The sequence below is a fragment of the Pholis gunnellus genome, assembly GCF_910591455.1.
Source record: "Pholis gunnellus genome assembly, chromosome: 23".
NCBI lineage: Eukaryota > Metazoa > Chordata > Actinopteri > Perciformes > Pholidae > Pholis > Pholis gunnellus.
Window position 1 is genome coordinate 10743401 of NC_136550.1, and position 23923 is coordinate 10767323.

Below are 23923 nucleotides of genomic sequence, written 5' to 3' on the forward strand. Positions count from 1 at the left end.
CACACACACACACACACACACACACACACACACACACACACACACACACACACACACACACACACACACACACACACAGAGGTTTGTTAAAAACAGATCTAGCTAATACCGTTTGTGTGGGGAGAATGAATAGAGATGAATTAAAGTATCAAAAGAAGCAGTAACCGCCCAGAGTCGAGTGCAGAGTAATGTGTGTGTATTGTGTTTACATTAGTGTGTCCTTCCCTCCTTTACAAAGTCTTAAAAGTCTTTATGAGCTGCCCGATTACTCACAAACTTTACAAAAAGGGCCGATTAGCCAAACGTGTGTGTGGGTGTGTGTGTGCTGACTAAGCTGTACTGTAGTTCACTGGAAAAGTGTCAGGTCAGGATGCTGGAGGACTTCATAATGTGTGTGTTGAATGACACGTTGAGGATGCCCCCACACCGCCTCCCCTCTCTCTCTCTCTCTCTCTCTCTCTGTCACTGTGTTGCTCTCTCAGCCCTTTTTTAGTTTTTTTTGTTTTACTGTATTACCATGGAGTCATCTTCATCATTGTCTTGCTCCTGTCGAGTAGGGGCCGGGGCCCGACGGTGCCCACTGCTGCTGCTGCTGCTGCTGAGGAGCGTCAGAGCCGGACGAGAAGCCTTGGCAGGAGGGGGTCCCAGGGAGGAAGAGGAGGAGGAGTGGGAGGAGGAAGAGGGCAGGGGAGCCACAGTGGCCCTGGCCTTGCTGTTCATTCCCAGTTGGCGGCCATGGTTTTGTGGCTGTGTAGGGACAACACACAGCCTTTAAAGTTCAAGTTTAGGTCTTAAAAAACACTTAATTGAATAATGCAGTCTGAGCTGTCAGTTCTTGCATCAATGAGACAGAAAAGAAAATCATAGAGTGAGATATAAAAAAAGGAAGAGGAGGAAGCAAGCACATACAAACACTATGGTAAGACTTAGGTTCCACTGTAGTGAATAAAAAGAGAGCGTGCCAGAGAACACAAAAGCAGAGCCGACCAGCAGTTTGTCCGTTCTCCCGCTTTAGTGAACTATTTGCATGTCAGCAGCCTTATCAACCCCCGATGAGTCACAGGGCCAACGGCTACACACTCTGAGGTCACAGCAGGCCTCGCGTGACGAAGCAACGTGGAAAAGCTCAATGTTAAGGTCTTTCAACGTGTAAAAAATGGACACCGAGGTGGTGAAATTCAAGTATATTATGAGTTATTTTCCAGTAGTTTAATTGTTGTCAGACTTTTCTGAAATGGAAGAATTTCTTCTTCTTCACAATAGACGATCAGAAAGTCCTGGCTGGTCAGATGAAAAATAAAACAAAAGAAAGATTCACGACATGATCTGTTTCTGTCAAAAACACACAGTAATTGTTTGACTCGATGAGATCATCTCATCTCTTCCTGTATTACAGCCACGACAGAGTGTAACCACGTACATGTACTCCAGCACTGTGCTGAAGTACATATTTGAGGTACATTACTTACAGTATTGCCATTTTACACTACTTAATATTGAATTATGAATGCTATATATAATATAACAGTAAAGGGTGGATGTTTCTGCAAAAGGAGTTTACCTTTAAAACTTTAAGTACATTTTGCTGATCGCTGACTTCTACTTGATTTTAAATGCAGGATCTTAGCAACATATGTTTTTTTTAATTATTTTGTTTAAATGAATATGATAAACATATTACATAAAGGGCTGGTTTCTGTTTACGTCTGTGTATTTATGCACCAAACTGGCTGCATACGGGTAAGTGCCGCCATCTACTGAGTAAATGCAGAAGTGAGACGTGAAGAGGAAGTTTAATTAGTAAAGCACACACTCTCCGCACACGACCTTAATGAGCATCATAGAAGCATTCTTCCTGCTCTGTCTTATCAACTTCCCTCGTGTCATAATCCTTGTGCTCGTGCAGCACATTCATGACCTTTACACGGCCATAAAGCTGTGGAGTTTACCTGCCGCGGCTGCCTGCTGGCTGTGGTTTTAGGGCCCTCTAGTGGTTGAGCCTGGTCTCTGTGGGCGGCTGCCGGCTGCAGCCTGGAATCAACCATCACCAACAGCATGTCAGCACAGACCTCCGCATCCGAATGACTCCACTGTTGTAACACCAGCACAAGGCCCAGCACAAAAACATGTGTTTGCATCATATTTCCATCCTGGGTCTGACCTGTATGGGTATCGTGGCTGCGAGAGCAGGCCTCGGCTCCTGAGGTGCTGGTACAGGTTACTGCTCAGAGACAGAGGGTTGAACACACACTCCTCGTCCAGCTGAGTGAGACAACCCTGGCGGAGAGAACAGACAGAAAAACAACCATCGTTTTAAATGTCTGGACGTCTCTTTGTGGAGCTACGCACATACAAGGCTGTAGCCTGTCCATAATATACACGATACACGACTGTTTCAGTCTAAAATGACATAAATCTTGAAATAATTTATCATCTCCAGGCGAAAATAGCAAACTAATTTAATAAGAAAAAAACAGAACTTTGGGATGTTTTATCACAAACACCAGGAGATGGAGCCAGAGCAAGGTACGGCGGTCCAATGGGAACAAATGCCAGCGAGGGGTGGTAATAGATGCTCAGAAGCTCCCCCGCCACATGCTTCAATCATGGGGAGCACCAGCTGTAGCTGATCTCCAATCAGCCCAGGACGGGAGAGGAAGGTGGAGAGGACTGACCTGCTGTGGACCTCTCTCACAGTCAAGTGGCACACTTCTTAAAGAACCAAGCCAGCTTTAGAGTTGTGGATGCATCTCTCTACTGCTACTCTCTAGGTCACCTATCCACCTGTATAGTGTGCACGGCATCGGGTGCAGGTTCCTGAGTGGAGACGGTTAGAGAGCAGGGCAGCAGCAACTCTCTGGAGACCACAGGCTTCAGAAGCAGGGAGAGGGACGGGGATGGCTGGAGGACGTAGTGGGAATACACACCTGTGTTGTGTACACACACACACACACACACAGGGCATGTGAGTGCACTGAGGAGGAAGGATAATTCACAACATTACTCTCTCTTTCTCACACACACACACATGGACCTGAGCCTCCAGCTGTAGACCTCTGTGCAGGCTCCACCTGAAGCAGCAGGAACAGGTCACGGCTCTGAAAGAGGGGAGAACAAGACTGACATCAGGAACCAGGAACCTGGTTTCCTGTTGACAAAAATGTCTACATTGTCAAAAATAAATTGCGAACAAAGACGAACAAACTGGACGCATCCACACACCCTGAGAGCGTGGCAGAGAGCGTGGAACAGGTTGTGGTTGGTCTCCATTTCATCCCAGTCCAGCTGCCAGCAGGTGGTGGGGCGGAGCACCAGCGGCAGGCCGTACAACACACTCTCACACACTCCGTCTGCACGCAGAGTCCTAAAACACACACGCACACACGACCTTGGTTAGCATGCGGCCTCCATGCTGTCTCCAATTAGAAAAATTAAGAAAAACACTTTGTGAACTTGTTCATCGGGTGTGACCGCTGGGAAGCTTTATGTCCTAGAAGACGTCACCCGTCCTCTCTCAGCTCCCCGAGTCGTTCTTTGAGCAGAACACCGTCTGTCTTTAAACGCACAACAAATCATCACGCGCACCGACACAGAGGATGACATCACCCCCCCGCCAAAGATGGACGTGTTAGCGGCGTGACCGTCCTCCAGCTTCATTTACACCTCGCCGCTGTAAATCATGACTCATCAGTATGTAAAGCACACACACACACATACACACGGAGCACAATAACCTTCGGACCGACCGGCATGCAAAACACACACAGACACACAATTTCATTTGACTCGATGCACTTTGATCAGCTAGACGAGAAGGCTGCAGGGCTTTTAGACGGTACGAGATTTGATTATATTCACCATAATTCACTTTTGGTGCTAGGTCCGGTAAAAACGAATCGTTTTAGGATCATGTTGTGTCCTGGCTTGATGTATATCTACCTACTTTATCAGTAACGTGTGTTAAATTACCAGACGGCACCAACTTACACAACTCAGCCAACCGCCATCTGTGCATGAAGACCAATTCAGATGTATTAAATGACTTAATGTATTTTAATACTTTGTTTTGTGTTTGTTGGTTGGTAGAATGAGTTTTTACTGACTAATAAAACATTTACCATCATATCTTTTTATTCCTTGTAGCCAGTGTTGTTGCCTGTTTATCGCTGTCCTTCCCTTGTTTACCACAGTGTCCCATGAGTTTCTACTATAATGAGACAAAGAAAACATTTCCTCGCAAACAAGTTAAGGAAAGTTCCCGACTCGCTTTTATGAAGCATGGAGACATTTTTGGGCCCAACTCCAGTTGTTTTGAGTATTTTTCCAGAATCGGAGCAGAACAAAGCAGACTCTGATGTGATGGGAGAGTTTCATGTGAGAAATATTCCACGAGTCCCTCGCTGTCAGAATGGAGCCATTCATAGACAGACAGGGTTTTACTGGACATGTCACACACACACACACACACACACACACACACACACACACACACACACACACACACACACACACACACACACGCTTCATCTCTCCCTCACTCCAACAACCTAAAAGACAAGGAAGCGTGGATGTGAGTGGAAAAATGTTGCATAATGAATATGTTCATCTGTACTTCTGCCACAGAGTTTGTTTGCTCATTTGCGCTCATATATCAGAAACAACTGCACGACTATTAAACAATAATGCCAAATGATCATCAGCGTGGTTAGACTGCAGCATCATGTTACGCTCAAACACGTGCAAAAGGTGGGACAAAAGCATCAACTTGTGGCATGTGGCTTTGAATCAAATCACCTTTAATGTTGTGTTGAAAAGGAATATAACCAGGAACCAGAAGAGGAATATTTCAGCTCTAGTATTTTGTTATTCTCTTTAAGTGAAGCTCAAAAAGCCTGTGGATGGATCTGAGTTGAAAGCAGTAGAAGTTGACTTTTTCATGCATCTGGCTTTTAGTAGGAAGCCCTCAGCCTCTTACTTGATTGCTTTCAGTCTCCGTGGCGGTTGGCCCTGATTGGCTAGTCCCTTCGCGAGAGGCAGGAAGTCCCGGACGCTCTCGGTCTCCACTCCCAGGTTGGGGCTCAGGGGGATGAGTGCGGGGCTTATCAGTCGCTCCTGCATGTCACACTTCACACACACTTACACGGGGGGGGGGGGTGAGTCACGGTGAGTATGAAGAGACATCAGGCCTTACTGTGTCTGTTTGTGTGTAGAGAGAGAGAGAGAGAGAGAGCTGCACCTGGAGCGGGTTTATCCAGCGGGCTGGGCAGCAGGAGGTGGAGGTGCTCTCTGTCTCCCCCCTGCTCTTGAAGCCACGCCTTCAACACCGTCTCCATGGTGAACACGCTGTTCTCCACCCGCTGCAGGTCGACCTCGGTTCCCAACATCAGAGAGTCTGAAGGCGGACAAACAGACAAACGTCAATAATGGATTAAAGGTAGACTCTGCAGACAGACTAACTGCACTTTAGTCTGTTTTTCACAGACACCAGTTGCTAAAATACACTCCATTTTCATCTATGACCACTAGATGGAGGCCAAATCCAATGAATTGAATCCTATAGTATGGCCTCTGTGACTCGATAGACACTTAAGGTTCTGAGGGCTTCAGTGTCTCTGGATCATCCAAAACCCTTCTTGAGATTGACTGCATGAGAACGCCGAGCACTGATTTCCTGAGGGGAAGAAGTAGGGCTGCCTTTTGGATGTGAACTGACCATGCAGAGAAAAGGCAGCCTGTATAGCGGTCTAAAATCGGTTGCTTTTATGGCTCTTTTGAAGACGTTAACGCAAATCTCTGTCTCTCTTCTCTAATGTTCCCTAGTTCGCCTTATCCCAGTTGACAGAAAGCAGCTACACGCTTCTCCTCTCTTTGCCCGCTGACTTCCACTTATCATTACAAACAAAGAAAAAGACCTGGCACGCCCTCCTCTCCTGCTCTCCCTCCGTTGTCATCCCCCCAATGTCCATTTGCTATCGCAAACTAGACACAAACCTTACCGAGCGCCCCTCTTCTATCTGGTGTTTAATAGTTAATGACCCATCAGGAGATAACTAATGGGACTAAAGGGAGAGGAGAGGATCAGGGTACAGAGGGAGGAGAGGCTGACGGAAGGGTGTGTGTGTGTGTGTGTGTGTGTGTGTGTGTGTGTGTGGGGGGGATGAGACCGAGAACGAGCGCACAGACGATGGATGAAGAGCAGACAAAGTATTTAAACTCTCCCTCTGCCGGGAACTTTTAGACAGAAAATGAGAAACTTTAAATTCCTAGAATAAAATATGCCTTTGCATGTACTTTCATCCGTCATCTACAGTACGGAAGCTATTTTTGGGTTCTGGGCCAAAGTTTCCGAAAGCGCCTCATCCAGAAAGAAGCACTTCTGAGGGGGAAAGAATTGTGTTTGCTGACGGACGTTTGTAGTCAGATCCCCGCTGAGTGAAGGCGAGAAGGAAGAAGGAAAGGAGAGGAAGAGAGAAGATTAAGAGGGTAACAAAGCGCGTAGTGGCACTTCTGATGTACAAGTTCTCCTTTGATCTGTCAAAATAAGCATGTAAAGTCAAGATACTTTGCTTTCAATCCTGACACTCAGCTCACTCTTACACCAACATGGATTATGGAATTCTCTGACACTTCGAAACATAAGACCTGCGTCCTTCTGCATATAAAGGGAAGAACTGGATCGATTCACATTAACCCAAAACAGTTAAGACAGAGAGAGTCGCATCAGCAAAAAGCTAAGATAAGGGACCTAACAAGGACTATCAATGGAGGAGGACAGCGAAGAGAAAGGAGTGATGTGCTCTTGCCTTTAAGGAAATTGTAATGCAGAGAGATGGAGGAAAGCGAGTTAAATCAATGGCCATTCCCTGAGATAATGTCTGTCTGGGGGATAGGAATGGAGAGAGGAGGAGGAGGCAGAGTAAGAGGGAGAGGGAGAGAGGGATACTAGAGAGAAAGACATATGGTAGTTGGTGTAGAGGGGAAAAAAGTATAAATTACACAGAGAGAAAGAGCAGGAGGAGGAAGGACAAGATGAGATAGGGAGGAGATGGATGGGTATGGTGGGTGAGGAATGACTTCGGAAATGCTTGTAATTAGACCGCTGAGTGTGTATCTGTGTGTGAGACAGAGAGTAGATAAAGAGAGAAGAAGATAGGGGAAAAAAGGGCTTCTCAAAGCAACGTAAATAACTGTGTGCGTGTGCGTGTGTGTGTGGATTCCACAGAGCAGCACATTACCGAGTGAGGAGGTCAGGTGAGAGCAGTTAACCTCGACGTGCAGTGAGACAGAAAAGCAGCTGAAGGGATGCCGGACCGCTGCCTGCGTCAGGCCCAGCAGGCTTATCTGACTCCGCGAGGAATGTGTTCACTCAGCGAAATGAACCCCCCCCCCCCCCCCCCCCCCCCCCCCCCCCGCAGATGTCTCTCTCTTTGCTGAGTTCATTAAGTGTGTGTTTACTGTATATGCGAGATTCGAAAAAACAAACAATTCTGTGTTATCACTCGTCCCTCACGACACTATCTCTCCATGCCTCTCGCTTTCCCCCGTCTCTCGCTCTCTCTGGTGCAATAAGAGGTTAAGACACGATTGAACCCTGGCTGATATTGATCAGATATATTTCGGGGTCAAAGGAGCAAAACAGTAGATAAACACTTTTGATCTCCTCTAAATTCACAGTAAAAGCCTCCAGGTGTCTTTGCCGCTTTCTGCTCCTCCCTGCAGCATTAGTGGACTTGTTTTATTGAAGCTCCGTTAATCCAATTAAGAGAGTTTGGGTCTTAATGGCAGGAACCGAGTACCCGCTGCTGACTCATCACATCCCTGGAAACACGCATCCTTTAAAAAAGGACGGCTGCTAATGCCTCGCCCCCGTCTCCTCTCTGTCTCCACCTGCTTAATGATCTGAGAGAGTCTTTCCTGTCCAGATGACTCATTTATGATTCCAGATGTGGAGGGATGTTGACGCACACCTAAGGCACAACATATTTAGGATTCACCTCCACACACATGCACAGAAATAACCGCAACAAGTTGATTAGATTAAAATGAAATGACTTTGCTGTCATTTCCCCGGAGACGTTTTTTTTCCCGGTGTTGATAAATGGACTGTTTAGCATTTTCAGTGAAGGTTGGGTTATTTTATCACCTCTGCCTGTAGCGTACGGCAGTCAGTTTAGATTTGAAAACCGCCCGCGGGAAATAACATCAATATTCAATCTGTAATTCAAAATTGTGCTCAAATTAATGTGATCAATGTACCTGTTAGATCTCATTTGTGGACTTTTTGGAAAGGTGAGCTACAAGGAGGAATCCACCTCACTGGCTACGACCATGTATGTCTCATAAAACCCTAAAAGACATCTGTGTATCTGTTTGTTTCTCCACAACCAGATAGTCTTATCTTTTATGTTGGTAATAACACATTCCTTATTTTCCATTATTGCCGTTGTTGTCCCTCTCTCCGTCCGTCCCCCCCCCGGCCCCTCGCCCGGTAATGGTTCCTTTTACTGTCTGTGCGTCAGAAGAGTGCATCGTCCTCATGACCATCAACCAATGTAACATTAGCTTGTGTGTGTGTGTGTGTGTGTGTGGGTGGGGGACTGCGGTACCACAAGAGGAAGCAGACCCTGTTTTCACTCGTCCATTTAGATATGGATCGGCTTTTACCCGGAGCAGATAATGGACACTGTGCTAGTGTAATGGTGGGGATCTTCACCATTACATTGTCTTAGAATGTTATGGAGAACATACATAGTATATATATATATATATATATATATATCCCATCTACACACCTGTTCCCACTTCCCTCGTCAGCTCTGCCCTGGCCTCGACTTCCTCCCCCTGCATCTCATTCCCTCGTCCCGCCCTCTCCACATATACCGTGGAAATAAGCCAGAATTATCCTTTCAGGTTTAATAACGTAATGCCCTTTCTTACTGATGGCTTTATCTAACTAGTCTCATCCTTCACTCTCAATTTCCGCAGGTAACTCTCATGTAATCTAAATAAAAGTGTCCTTACTTGGCACCAATGTGTCACTTTGATACGTTGGTGAGGCGTGTCCCCGACACAGACTTCACAGAGCGTACAGAAACATGAAGGCAGCATTCAGATGTCTGTCTGCGGAGTTCCCTCTGACATATCCATATTTCACCAACAGAGCGACACACTGTCGGCACACACACACACACACTGACACACACACTGACACACACTGTCCTTGTCTGTCAGTGTGTCTGTGCGAGCAGCAATGATGAATAGCTCGTTGATGTTTTTCGAGACTGTGACACATAGGACATTGATCGTCTGGTCTGAAACACTCGAGACACCAGCGGCTGTGTGACCTAATTGCCTTTCAGTCACTTCTGATAAAGCCATGCGGTCGGGGGGGGCGATTAAAGCAGATGGACACATGAAAAGGACAAGAGGACGAGGGGGAAACAACAGCGCTGTTATCTGCTCGTCATCACTGAGGACAGAGGAGAAAAAACAGAAAAGATAAGATGAAAATGACTTTAGAGAAGGTCAAAAAAAGTACTCTTATGATGACTCATTGGTTGTTACCACATCTTTGGTGCTTGAAATTATGTATAAATAAAAAGATTGAAATATATTTGGATACAAAATCAATCCATAAACGTGAGTGAAGTCCCTCAATATTCCTGCTTTGAATTTGCGCCGCTAATAACGGCGTTACCCGTAGGCTACCGCATATCTGTCGCTCGCTAAACACGAACAGCAAACTTATCATACAAACCTGTTGCAGCCTAAAAACAATCCTGTTACAGTGAGCTCAACAGAGAGAAGTCAAGTGATTCCAGGAGATCAACTAACTGCCTGGTTTCAAGCAGAATCTGGAAATGGGTGGAGGAGAGGGACACAGAGAGGAGGAGAGGAGGAGAGGAGGGCAGCGTGGACGACTTCTTTGAAGCGCTTGAAAAAGAGGATGAGAGGAGCTCTGCAGACGGTGTTCATGGAGGCACATCAGAGAGGAGAGAGGGGAACCAGGAAACATGACTGAAAATGAGATGTCGACTTTGTTACGGAGGTATACTTTGGGGACCGAGCGACGACAATGGTTTGTATCAAATAAAAGTATTCTAGCTAAGAAGAAAAGAGTACACTTTCCAGGAATCAGCAGAAGCCCAATCTCAAGGAGGTAAGATGATGGCGACAGAGCTGTAAAACAAGGCGCAGAGAGGAGACCAGAGCTGGGTGGGGTGATTGGAAAGGCGATAGGAAATAACAACCCTTTTTAGAAATTACCTTGTTTTCCTTAAGGGCCTTGAAAGGCGAGATGAGAGAGACTCACGGTCTATCTGTGTCTGCTCAGATACAGATAAAGAGGACCCGAAGAGAGACAGACGAGCAGCGATGTTGTCCTTTTACCGTCGGTGGTTCGAGGGATAGAGAGAAGGCGGAAAAGAAGAAATGTGATGGAAATAGAGGAGGAAGTGAGAAGCGATCGAGAGCGAGAAGAGGAAGAGTGAGTTTGTCATTACAGAAGAGATGAGAGAGCGATACGTCTTTGGGAGATCAGACTTAATCACACTGAAGATGTAAGCTAACCGCAGGCCAATGAAACAGAAGTGAGAAATTAAGACTTTAATTGCTGTTTTGTGATGATAAGATGGTGGAATATTTTTGGCAGTAAAAAAAACATTCAGCGTATATTCTAGCAACACTAGAAACAACAAGCTAAGACGGCAAACACGGTAAACGCTATGCCTGCAGAACACCAGCATGTTAGCATGCCGGTGTTAGCATGCCGGTGTTAGCATGCCAGTGTTAGCATGCCGGTGATGCCTCCATGACCGTCGCCCTCCTCCTCTCATGGTTAAAGAGTGAGCTTTATAAAACCCAGCAGCACACGATGCGAGGACGTTAAGTTCGGACTCTTATCTGATTCCCGCTAGCTTGCATTGTTGTATGTGTTTTGCTGAATCGTCATGTATTCATCCGTGCAGTATTTAAGGAGTGGCTTTCATAGACTGATCTGGTGTAAGATATCAATCTCTTCAAAAACTTTAAAATCATCTCCTCTGAAGTGTTCCCTACGTTATTTAACAGAGTTTTAACATTAGAGCTACTTAATGTATTCAACCGCCAATCCTCTTATTGTAGAGGGAGGCGGTGAAGACAGAAGAATGGAGATGTGTAACAACGCTCTCTGGGTGTTTAATAGACCACTCCCAGGAGCCGTTCCTCGGCTCGCTCTCTCGCTCTTTCTTCAACCAACCGTCTTCTGTTCCGAAAGAAAGAGCGAGAGCAGGGGAACTGAAACAGCTCTCTTGTGCTGCGAAGACATGCGACTGAAAGCCACAACCACAGGAAAACCTCCAAGACCCCGCCCTCTAATGCATCAGCTGGTTGATATCAACTTTTTCGTTATGAATACGTCTCTCAGGCTCTACTGACAAATCGGGCTGAACCCCCCCCCCCCCCCCCCCCCCCCCAGAAAAATAGATTAAAAGATTAATATGGAGATGTATTGACAGACAAGGAATATTTTAGGAGGGGTGAAGATGGAGAACATTGTGTGTGTGACACGGAGCAACCAGCTATCTCTCAGTGTGGGACTAATAGGTGCCACATCCTGTTGCGACCACCTGCTGCACAGAGGTGTGAACAGCCTGACCTTGTGTGTGTGTGTGTGTGTGTGTGTGTGTGTGGCAAGATGAAACACACGCACTCCTATAATTCATGCATCTTCATGTGTGAAACCATATTTATGTATCAATAGATAAAACACTGAGAGAAAATACAGATTTTGGTCACACGTTCTTGCTGTTGTTGGGTGTGTGTGTGTGTGTGTGTGTGTGTGTGTGTGTGTGTGTGTGCGGCTGTCAGCAGGTCTGGGTGGGGTTTCCTCCCGCGCACCTCTTCCCCACCGCACACTAAACTGAACTAGCTGACGGTGATGGAAAAAACGAACAGAGCGAGAGAGCGACCCCGGGGTTGAGTGACTGCAGGTGTGCGGTTGTAATCGCGCAGCAGCCGCGAAGGAAAAGTCTGGAAGTCGGGAAGTTGTTTTTTTTACAGCCGAACCAATTACACAGAAATGTAGGAATGGTGTTTATTAACATCCCGCGGGAGCCGGGTTTACGCCGGAGTTTGCTGCGTTAGTGCGATACACTGAGCGGGTCATAATTACCACTAATAACATCCCTAGTTGCTCACCAGGGCAACACACAATCAGGATGAAATCACAAACTTATTACAATCTTCAGATTTACTGGAGGCGTCGAATAAAAATAATCACTCCAATGACATAAAACAGCTGCAGTGGAAGGATGTAATTCATCAAATACATTGTTTTTAATAGCCAGTATGCACAAGAGGAATGATTACAGCAAGCACAACCTGCTGCAATGTTCATATGGACACCTTTGTGAACCCATCCTTTATTCCTTTACAGGAATAGTTAAACATTCTGAGAAATATGCTTCTCTTTCTGACGGGGACCAAGTTACAGCAGATAAGTCAGAGGCGAAATACTATTTTGAGCCCACTGTATGACTATTAATCTTGTTTTTGAGGCTGAGCAGATGAAGGCTTTGGTCTTATTTGGTGTGACACTGTCCTCCGCTGTCCGGATGACCCCGGTTAACACCACCACATGCAAGCGCTCACTCTGCAAAAGCATCTTTGAAAAAAAAAGAAAGCTCCAGCGTTGTCGCTCTACAGGTCTTAACTCCCCCCCGCGGAGCGAAAGGGGGAAACTGAGCGGAGAAGTTGCCTCTGGGGGGGGGCGGGGGTCGACGAAGTTCCACATCATCACCGTGATGTAACACGTGAAACGAGGCTCACTGTGAGCCCCCTTCAGGATGAAGACTTGTCTCACCCTCCTTTGGCTCTGGGCCAGTGGATTATAATCCTCCTCTCCAGAGGCCCACATTTACAGAGTCAACATTCTGCCGACTCAAAGTGGATTTTGCGGGATGTGTGCTGATCCAAGTGCGACTGTGTGGGGTGTGGAAAGGGCTTAAGTGTTCCGCAGGAGGCAAATAAGGAGAAGAGGAAACACTTCCAGACAAAGGGAGTGTCGCGTCTGCACGGTGGCAGTCACAAAGTACTGCAGGCAGGGTAACAGTTAACGTGATTACACAACACAGAACACCCCCCGACCGTGGCAATACATTCAACTGTGATGTGATAGACGAAGAAACAGGCTCCCCCTCAGTGCATTGTTTTCTTATATCTGTCACATGAACATGCTGAGTGTAAAGGGAATGTTTCAAAGACTACGTTTCACAGTTGCGGAGTGGTGTGAATTTAGTAATAATCTAAGCAGACCTAAAAAAGAAAGAAAAAATGACAAGGAGTACAATGGATCTAGGTTAATACGCCATAAATCTATGGTAATACGGGCGGGATGAAGTGAGAACAAGATAAAAGCAGAGAGGAAATGGGATACTTCACAGACGATGTGCAAAGCGCGAGGGAGGAGAGGGAGTATAGGAGACAAAAACAGAGCTGAGAACCGCTCCTCCGAAAAAGAGACATAGGAGGGAAAAAAGAGAGGAAAAAAAAGGGAGGCGGAGGAGAAAGTCATGAAGTAGCTGGAGAGAGAAGAGAAGGAAAGAGGAAGAAAGAGGCCGCTCGTCTCTCTGTTACGCTTTGATGGAGCGAGGCAGATCCTGTGAAGCACAGAAAGATTCAGAGGAAACACACACACACACACACACACACAGAGTAAAGGAGAGGTGCAACTCAGACACTCATTTATTTGTACTCAAGCACATATATAGGACACAAGAGTTTACGATGGGTAAAACAAACACAAGCACGCTCAATTACATAAACACACACGCTCTCTCTCTCTCTCTCTCTCTCTGACACACACTCGCTCCGTTCTTTTCACCACAGCTGTCATCTGTCCGCTGTTGAAGCTGCTTATCTCTCGTACAAACTGGACGGGCAGAAAGGAAAAGAAAAGACAAACCTGGAGGGGAAAACACAGAGCTAGTGCTGCGGGCAGTTTGAGAGAGAGAGAAGAAAAGGAAGAGAGAGAGAGAGATTGCAAGGAGAGGCAGAGGATTAGGGGAGATATAATGGGCTATAATCCTTTTTCTATTGAGAGACGGATCCAAGAATCGCTGATGGGGTGTCAGTTTGAAAGAGCTATTTGTCCAAGATCCTGGTCTGCTTTTAGCCTGCTTCTACCTTTAGCTCAAAAATGACGAGATTAGTATGTTCTTTTTTACCAGAAATGTGGTTTTAAAAACAATTTGAATTTCATTTCAAACACAGGCATTCAGAACATTCACATTTGTGCTTTTTAAATATGAATTGACAGTAGTTCTGAGCAACTGTAATATCCTGTCATTTAGCAGAAAAGTGTGATTTTGTCAAATTGTAATTGTTGTGGAAATGTATCGTACGGTTCTTTTAGTTCATAACTCGTATCGCTTAAAACCTGAACGTATGCAGACGAGGCCAACCGGACTCATTTAAAACCTTATAATAAATGTTATCATATCGAAGGTATTTTAACATTTCTGTGCTTGCTGTAGTGTCATTCTGATCTCACCACTTCACCCTCTTCCCATGAAAATACTCCACCAAGGCCGGGAACCTGGCCTTGGTGGAGGCATCGGCAGACAGAGGAGAAGGAGGACATCTGCGAAGGGGGGGGGGGTGTAACTATTCATTGTTGTTAGACCTCTGAACCATCCGTGGGGAAAGAGCTCCATCCATTCAGAGAGAATGGATGGAGCTTTCTCATCTCGGTTATTTCTCACCGGGAGGTTAAAAAGATCATTTTCCACCACAGTGATAACTCTGGTGATTATATTCAAATTGCGTTTATTGGCCGAGGAAAATAATAATATTTGTACGATAAGGTATGGGGGATGTGGTTACCCTGTGTGCTCCTGGAGGAGCCGGGCTGTGTTGGTGTGTGCCTGAGAGAAAATAATGTTTACCTCAAAGCTCAGAGCTAAAGAGAAGCAATAACGGAGGTTATTGACGTGAGACAGACGGGTGGATGGATGGATGGACAGATCAATGACGGGATAATACGCAACCTCCGCAGGCAATCTAAAAAACGACATTCAGTGGTGTTTGAATAGAATAACGGCTGTCACTTGGAAACCTGTATTTTGGGATTAAACGCACGCGGACGGAATGACTTTGATGAAGCATTCGCAAAATAGGTTTTCGAATGGAATAAAAGCTTTGACAAAGCGGGGAAGTGATGTGAAAAAAAGACTTAAAAGTGTTTGAATGAATATTTGTCAAAATGCGATGATGAGGACGCGGGTTTTTTGGCAGCTGTTTGAAAAGGGATTTACGGGGAGTTTTTAGAAGCATGCGTCACATGGATTTCCATAACGCCGCACCTTATCATGAGGCAAGAGACAAAGGGGTTCAAAACGCACAAATAGACGAGCACACTTGTTTACATACAGATTGGAACACCAACAAATACAGACAGGTGCCACATGTACTGCACATCACTTGTTTTGTGGCGAGTGGTTAAACACAGGCAGGTGTTCCGAAAACGGCACATCTGGCCGATCGCAGTTCTTTGCTAAATCTACTTGCCCACGCTCTCGGTTGAGCCTTAATGGGATTTCCTTTTCTTACAGTTTTTCAGCTCGCACATTCTAAAAGAAACAGTATTCTGTCGTTTTGTTTTCATGTTTAACGCCAAGCGCGGCGAGAAAGCCATCAGCCAGTTTAAAAGCGAAACGTATCCACAGGTAACTGAAGGGGATGTAGCTCAGTGGTAGAGCGCGTGCTTTGCATGTATGAGGTCCTGGGTTCAATCCCCAGCATCTCCACTTCTTCCAAAGGCAGTGAAGAAGAAGACAGTTCAGGATTTTAATGTTTAATGAGGAAGGAAATGAAAGGCATTCAACATGTTCGTTTGACTTCTAGGATAAACAATGCACGCGGTTATTTGTTGATGCAATTCTAACTCGACTTTTAACAGAATCCCCATGATCGTATGGCATCCGAAATTCATAGAAAGTTGGATGTTTTCAAGAAGTCTCTGTTGAAAACAGCAGCAGCAGAGGAACTTTTCAGAATCACTTCCTGGGACAGTCGCCCCTGTCGTTAATAAAAGACCAAATGATGCCATTTCCTGCTGAGGAACGGTGTCACATTCCATGACAGCAGTTCAAAAGCGATGTGACACGAAGCGTTGGTGGCTTTTAAAGCCTACAGCAGCCCAGCATCACATCAAGATACTTCAGATGTGAAGAGAAAAAAATGGTACGAATCAACAAAACTGTATTATGGTTTGTCAGGTTCCTCAGTGGAAATGTCTTATTACCGATGGTGGAACAACTTCAATCATATGCAAACTCCCACTGTGATTTACTGACACTGGCACCAGTTGCAGACCCAGAGATGTGCCGGTTTCAACAAGGATACATTCATTCAGGGCAGACGCTTTCTGCCTCACAGCTGACCTCAGCGCAGCTCTGACGTCCTGTAAAGAAGTTATTGTGTGAGAATGTCTTCTATGCGTACGGCACCACTGCATGGCTGCTGGATAAATAAGGGATTTGTAACATTAGTATTGGCTCAGTGATCAAGCTGAGATAAATGGGACCTACAAAGGCAGCTGGATCCCTTCCACCTTCCTTACTCATGTCAAACATGGGCTGACATTGACAGAGAGCTCAATATTGTACTTACTACTATATGGGAGAAAGCTGAATGTTGCACATTTATTTGACTTTTTGTTTTTTAAAGGGGATGTAGCTCAGTGGTACAGCGCGTGCTTCGCATGTATGAGGTCCTGGGTTCAATCCCCAGTATCTCCACTTCATTTAAAGACATGATGATCAGCTCAATGGGTTTAGGCTGCACTATGGAAGAAACCAATATGAATGTGAAAGTCAAGGTAAATGCATAAGTGTCACGTCTACCTTTGTATAACGGCTCTTTGGACTTAAAGAGGAAGTTTGCAAACAAACTTCTACGACAGTAAACCTTTTTCAGAAGCGTTTTCCTTTTAAAAGACATGACAGCTCTAAGACTTGTTGCTTCTAAAGCTCTCTAATGTGAATATTGTAACGTTAGTTGACATCTGTCAAACAAAAAAAGAGGGTGAGGTGGAGTCAAGTGCATTGGCGTTATCAGACTTTGGAAAACCTCTAAACTTCTCAAAAATGGACAAAGATCTCACTCTCGTCCAGCCTCTATGTTGTCGATCACTGTAGCTGCTCCGGACGGTGTTTGTGTGCATACGTGTGTGTGTTTGCACGGCTGTCTGACGATGACTCTGCAAAAAAAATAAAATAACTACGTACTCCCAAACGTTTTAGAACTCATGATTGGGCCTTGAGAGTAAATAGAAGCTTTGTGTGGTGTGTGCTTTATGTGAGTGCATGGTGTGCTTGTGTGTGACGCCAGATAGAGAGCGATGTCTCGAGGCTGCGTTGCAATGTGATGCACGACACCGACCGGGAACGTCAGAATACAAGATGAAGCGGCGGTCCCAGGTTAATCTGACTGTCACTGCCGGCACGCGCTCCGGTCTGCAGGTTTGTTCCAAACACATCATCCTAGCAGCCACTTTTGGCCAGCCAGGCTTTATTCTTATAATGCATCATTTCCTCTTCTTTTACAAAAACTGACCCCAATTTCCTCCCGAGGAGTAATAATGGAAAGACTCTTCTGCACTGTTTAGTGTGGAGGAGCCACATCCAAGGAATGCCCGACGTAAAAGAGCTGCCACTTACAGACCTCGTGTTTGGTCGGCAACGGCTATTATCTCTCTGGCTTTTATGACACAGTGTGTCTACCGGGAATAAATGCAGTTACAACTACTAGTTTTAGCAGAAAGTGGATGAAAACGGACAGGAAACGCAGGGAGAGAGAGAGAGAGAGAGAGAGAGAGAGAAAGAGAGAGAGAGAGGGCGACGACATGTAACAACTTGAGGAAACAAGCGTCTCTTCAGAAATAGTGATAGTTCATGTTTGAGCATATGCTGCAGCACATTTTTACTTGTTTGCTAATATCTAATATTGTCAATAAAGCTTGCGATTATTACGTCGTCATTGTTTGACCTTAATATCAAACTATGCATCTGCAAAAGAGTGCTGCGCGACTTTAATTTGCTTCATTTCGATACAACTTTGTTGTTAAGGGAAGACAACGCATCCAGCGTGGGACAACTTGTTGAATGTGCTTCAGTCAACGACGCGGCTGTTTCGACTGCGAGGAGAGAAAGCGAAACCACTGGAGCCACAATCACCCCCGTGTGTGTGTGTGTGTGTCTCACTCTGCTCCTCTCGCTCTGTGACCCATTTCTCTCTCTCCTCTCTGGTGCTCTGCGAAGATTCAGGGATACTCTGGGTGAGCTTCAACGAAAACAGGATGCTTATCAAGGCGTTGGCCCTGAGACGCTCTCACACACACACACACACACACACACACACACACACACGTTTGTACTCTTTTGCTTGTGAGGTCGTTGACACAAAGCCTGTCCTCGCCCTTAACCCTAACCATCACAACAGCATGCTGCAGACACACACACACACACACACACACACACACACACATACAACAGAACTCACAGTTGTGCTGCCAATTCCTATCAAATATGCTGCATCTCAGCCACACACACACACACACAGTTTGAGCACAACGGCTGTCAGCTTTTTGAAAAATTATACATTTGCATAACTTATAATGCTTTAAGCTCCTTGTCTCATTTTGGTACAAAATTAAAAATGGTTATTCCACCCACTTCCTATGATATACTGTGCACTCCATGGACTGAAACACACAGACGCACACACACACACACACACAAAGCTAAAACAAATAGTCTGGTGTTAAGTGAGACGTAGTTGCTCTCTCTCACAGAGCATTCCCGCCCGGCATCTGACACACACGGAGACTATTAAGATTCCACAACGCGCCCAGATTCCAAAGTATTCCCAGAATAAACACTGCCTCCAAATTTCTTTGCATATTTCATTCGCCGTATTAGTCACGCAGCTACTTTATAATAGATACTAAATGACAAAGGAAATGGGAAACTGTCATTTGTAAGTCTACCCTTGTGGGTTACACCCAAGCTGCAGGTATCTGAACTCATTTTTAACACAGTAAACATCCTGTGCAACTGTCACCAGGGCGTTAGGCGGCACTGCCTGAACCCAGTAAGTCTGAGGGGAGTTCACACAGGCTGGTCGGTTCAACTTCTTATCTTTGATTTAAGCCTGCGACGGTCTTCAGACAGATGAACTCCGAGGTCAACGGAGCAGCGCTGACCCCGTTCCCTTTTCCATGTTTTCTCACAGAACTGCATCCAAAACGTCACAGACTGAAAAATACCACACAGAGTACATTCAGGAGAGATATATATATATATAAAAACTGTGTGGTCCCATAGTTTAGGATTTATGTTTCCAAGTCTTTGAGTTAAAACATTTTGTCTTTATGTCAGAAAAGTCTGTTCCACAGTGGGCACAGAGACATCCATCATTTTTGTGCAACGAAAGGATCCGCGCTCCAAGCCGCCCGCATGCTTGTGCGACCGATCGCGCTGCGTGTGAAGATGTTCTGGTCGCGGCAAATCGTGTTTTGTCCCCCCCCCCGCTGTGGAAAAGAACCATCTCTAATAAAGCAGCTTTTTAATGTGGGACACCAGCGGTCCAGGCAGCACTGCCGGTGTTGACATAATGGAGAGAGTGTGGGCTGCAGTATCAAAGAGCTCCAGACTATTATGTTTCACTCGCTGCTATAAACACTTGGAGACACTGTGTGTGCAGGAACGCAGTGATCTAGTCCCCAGTGGCCTCGCAGAGGCTTAAAAGGCCTCACTATCATCACACTGTGGTAACTACATAACAATGTCTCCAGGGCTCCATTCCAAACATGTCTTTGTTCAATTCCATTGTTTTGTTATTAGACACTGGAGAGAGGCAGGAATGAGCATCACTTACTGTATATGGATCGATGGACTAACATAAACACAAAGGGGTTTGTACGGGAGGAGCTGCTGAAGGGACGCAGCGATTCCACACACGGGACAAATAACCCCAAACTTTTCCACTGTGGGTACGATGTAGAGAAGACGGGGTAACGAGAACAAACATTGCGTAACTGACCTAACTGTGTCAGGTGAGTAGCATCATTAGCGTCGCGTCTCCCGCAGCCCAACGCTTCTGAGGAAAACAACGTCGCAGTCACTCTTAAGTGGCTTTCTCCTCGGAAACAAACTGTTTATCACCACGGAAGGAATATTTCAGACGGCGCATAATACATCTTCACAAGAAAGGCTTCCCCTGCTTGTGTTCACCACACCCCTCTCTCTCTCTCTCTCTCTCTGCCCTTCATTCCCACCCAGGCCTCACTGCAGTCTCTACTTATTCAGACCACACCACTCGAACCCTCGCGTAATTACCGAGCAACGACACATCATTACCATAACGAGTCTTTCATGGAGGATTGGGAAATGTTTGGACGGTAGCCAAAGAGCTCCATTGATCGTGACACGAGCGTAGATAAGTGACAAACAGTGAAGCGTGCAGTGCAACAAATGAGTCGACGCGACTCCGAAGACGATTAAGAAAGCGCATGGGGGGGGGGGAGAGAATGTGGAAAGTGAGGGGGAGTAAAGGCAACAGATAGCAGACCTCCCTCGAGCTGTTTGACTGTGTGTGTGTGTGTGTGTGTGTGTGTGTGCACGTTCTGCACGTCTACCGTCAGTCTCAGAGTGCGTGTCTTCGGGCGAGTGGCTGTCTTGGCCCCAGTCTGCCGCGCTGTAGATCTGCACCACCAGCAGCCGCTTCAGTGACGCCAGGTCGGCGTCTTTGAGGCCCGCCTCCAGCTGGCGAACGACGCCCCGCCCCGGCTGACCGGTCACCACGGTAACCTGTGAATAGAATAAGCCAAAAAATGTATTTGGGAATTAGGTTTCAGGGACCAAGGAAGCCATTTTTACTCATGCTCTACATCGGAAAATGTGCTTTGATTTAGATGGCCTCTTCTCCCATCTGATTGAAGAAGAGGGGAAAAAAACACTGTTGCTCCGTCCTAACAACAATGACAAACGTTCCACAGCAACATCACCACAGCAAAGCATTCTCTGGGTCACACTGTTTCTGTCCTACTCCAGGGACGTGACATGCAGCGACATTGCTTGTTACTAAATTAAACAAGTGACGCATTTGCTGAAGAGTGGCACACCGTATGTGACAACGACACGACTCAGAAGCACGGTTTCAACCTGCAACCTGTGATCCGTGATCCTCAACGCTTCCTGTAACCGAGCTCTCGTTATCGCACGCGTCACGGCCTCGCGAGCAAAACTTCTAGTAACGCTCTGGAAAAATGTGTTCTGCTAATCCATTCATTTCCTGATAATGAGGATTTCTGCAGCAGATCTGCGCTAAAGACATCATTGTCGAATAAGTCCTCGCTGTGTCTGATGATGGAACAGAGACGGAAGTCGTTTTTCTGCGGCTATTACATGCCTAATGGGGGAGAACGCAGATAAACCAATGTTAGGCCGATGTGTGGAGCGCCCCACTGAATCACATTAACAGTGAATGATGATTATAATGGAACGGTGATGGGTTCTGCTCTCTGCTTCCTGCTGTACAACCTGCTGCTGAAGACACACACATGAACGCTAGAGACGTATACATATGAATGAAAACACGCCTTGTATAAGTGGATCAGCTACACACACACACACACACACGCATAGGGCCAAATCTCTGCTTAGCGTCTCTCTCTGTCCCCTAATGGTGCTATTCATATCTGCCGCTGTCAGAAACAGTGGGTCTTAGTGTAATCATCTGTCCAGAGCTTCCTAATAAAGCTGGCTGGATTTGAGAAATCCTCGTCTGCAGCCCGGAGCCTCGTGTCCAGAGGACATGTTGTTCAAATTGAACAAGAGAGACAGAGACATCGCTCAGTTGGCTCCCCACATGTCCCAACATTCAGACTGAACGAATGAGATGCTTTCCATAATGTCAGCTAACCTTCATTTCCCGCTAACCTCTCACATTTGCTGACGTCCAAAATGCTGCATTTGTGTCTATTTTGGGTTTTGATCCTGGTGCGGAACACGAGCCCAAAGCGGGCTTTGAGTTACATAACCAGGAATGAATAGTTCTAGTAAATGGGCTGCCTCCCAAGTGACGGCTTTGACCTTTTATTGATGTCAAAGGTTCCATCCTCAAATCACGAAACAAACTCGACGGGACAGGAGACTGTATTATCATATACGGTATAAAAGTGGGCGCGCCTCAAAAAAAAAAAAAAGGATTTGTGAATTAAATACTCAAATGTGACAGCTGATCGGAGCGGATGCTCCGGCGGGGAGGCTCTAACAAGCGACTGAAGCCACACAGATGGCTCTGCAGCAGATGAATAGAGGCCCATTTGCTGCATCACAAATGTACACGAGCTGGTTTTGAAGTGGGCTGTCTGATATAAGTGGACTTGTCAACAGAGAATTTTGTTAAGCTTTTGAAAATGCAAATTAGATTTCTAATTCAATATGCTTTTGCAGCCGCTAAATACACTGAATTGGACCTGAAGAGACCTCCTTTAGCAGATATGAGTGGAGCCTTTTCCTCCACATTAGCATGAAGCACAAAGCTTGAATATCAAAAAAAAAGGGGGGGGGGGGTCTGTTCAGTCTGAGCTAGTCTGCAGCAGAGAGACGCTCCTTTCATAATGGATCCGGAGAGACGGAAACAGAGAAATGCTACAAAATTGCTGAACAAAGCTGAAAATATTTGTTTTATCCCAGAGGTTGTTCTGTCTCTGCTTCAGCATGTGTATGCGGGGGGATGTAGCTCAGTGGTAGAGCGCGTGCTTCGCATGTATGAGGTCCTGGGTTCAATCCCCAGCATCTCCACCTCTTGTCCCACCACACAACAACCTGTTCAGTGGTAACAGTAATGTGTTCTTTAAGAAGATGTGTTTTCTTGTAGGTTCTATCTATGCTGACCTCCACAGATATGTTGTTGCTGGCCTGGCTGCCAGCACTGGTATGTCTGATGTACTGTTTAAACTGCTGCAGACTGTCCAGCACTGCCTGACGCAGCAGCTCGCCTCCTCTGGCTGCTCCTCTGACACATCCTTCGCCCGGAAGAGTCCTCAGCTCCTCCACACAGGAGCGCAGCCTGGCCAGGTTACCACGGACCTGCTGAAAATGGAGAAAATGGGCAAGAGAACAGGAATCAAACGGGGCGACAGAAAGGTTAGATGTGTGAGGAACCCTTCAGTCTTCACCCGTCTCACCACAAACGGCAGGAGACACTCCTGCTGCCTGCTGATGGCGTACAGGCTGAGCAGTGGTATCCTACAGGGTCCATCCAGACTACAGGCCAGGGACAGGAAGTTATCCAGAGCATCACAGAGCACCGGGCAGGTCTCCGACCACCAGGGGGGCAGCGCCTCCACGATCAGGACCCTGGCTGGCTGCCGCGGAAAAGAGGAGGACCAGTACGCCACGTTCCCAGAGTTGGAGGAACCCGCCGGCCTCTTTCTGTTGTCCATGGACATCTACCAGCAACAGACACAAAACACGACGGCGTTCAATAAGGAAATAGAGGAAGCAAAACTAAATCTTCTGGGGGAACAATATTATACTCTACATTTAAGGTCTTGTTTCGAGCTGAAATTGACACCTAAGTCCTAATTGTGCACGTAAAAATGCAGCACCCAATGAAATACATGCACAAATATTTAAACGCAAGCACGTCTATCAAATCTGGGAGACCAAATAATGACCTAAATGACCAAAATAACATAAGACATAATAACAAACCATTGCCCTGTGGTGATAATCCGCCCATGCAGTCAACAACATTAAAGCACATTAGCCTTGAGTCATTATCAAGAGCAGTAAGCACCACTGTAAATAGAACATGAAGAAATAGGCCATAATGAACATGGGACATTATGTAACTATCTAGGTTATAAGTG

General features: G+C 46.1%; 1 protein-coding gene across 1 annotated transcript; it reads right to left on the bottom strand.

Moving 5' to 3' along the window:
• Nucleotides 1-504: 504 nt before the first annotated feature.
• m1ap (meiosis 1 associated protein) lies at nucleotides 505-23500 on the bottom strand (the record flags this gene model as incomplete). The annotated part of the gene is made up of 11 exons (XM_079185166.1): nucleotides 505-747; nucleotides 1950-2031; nucleotides 2162-2277; nucleotides 2785-2927; nucleotides 3029-3098; nucleotides 3223-3364; nucleotides 4976-5135; nucleotides 5237-5392; nucleotides 20681-20852; nucleotides 22944-23141; nucleotides 23237-23500. The coding sequence occupies 11 exons, from the start codon at nucleotides 23498-23500 to the stop codon at nucleotides 505-507; spliced, it is 1746 nt and encodes a 581-aa protein (XP_079041292.1).
• Between the last annotated feature and the right edge of the window lie 423 nt (nucleotides 23501-23923).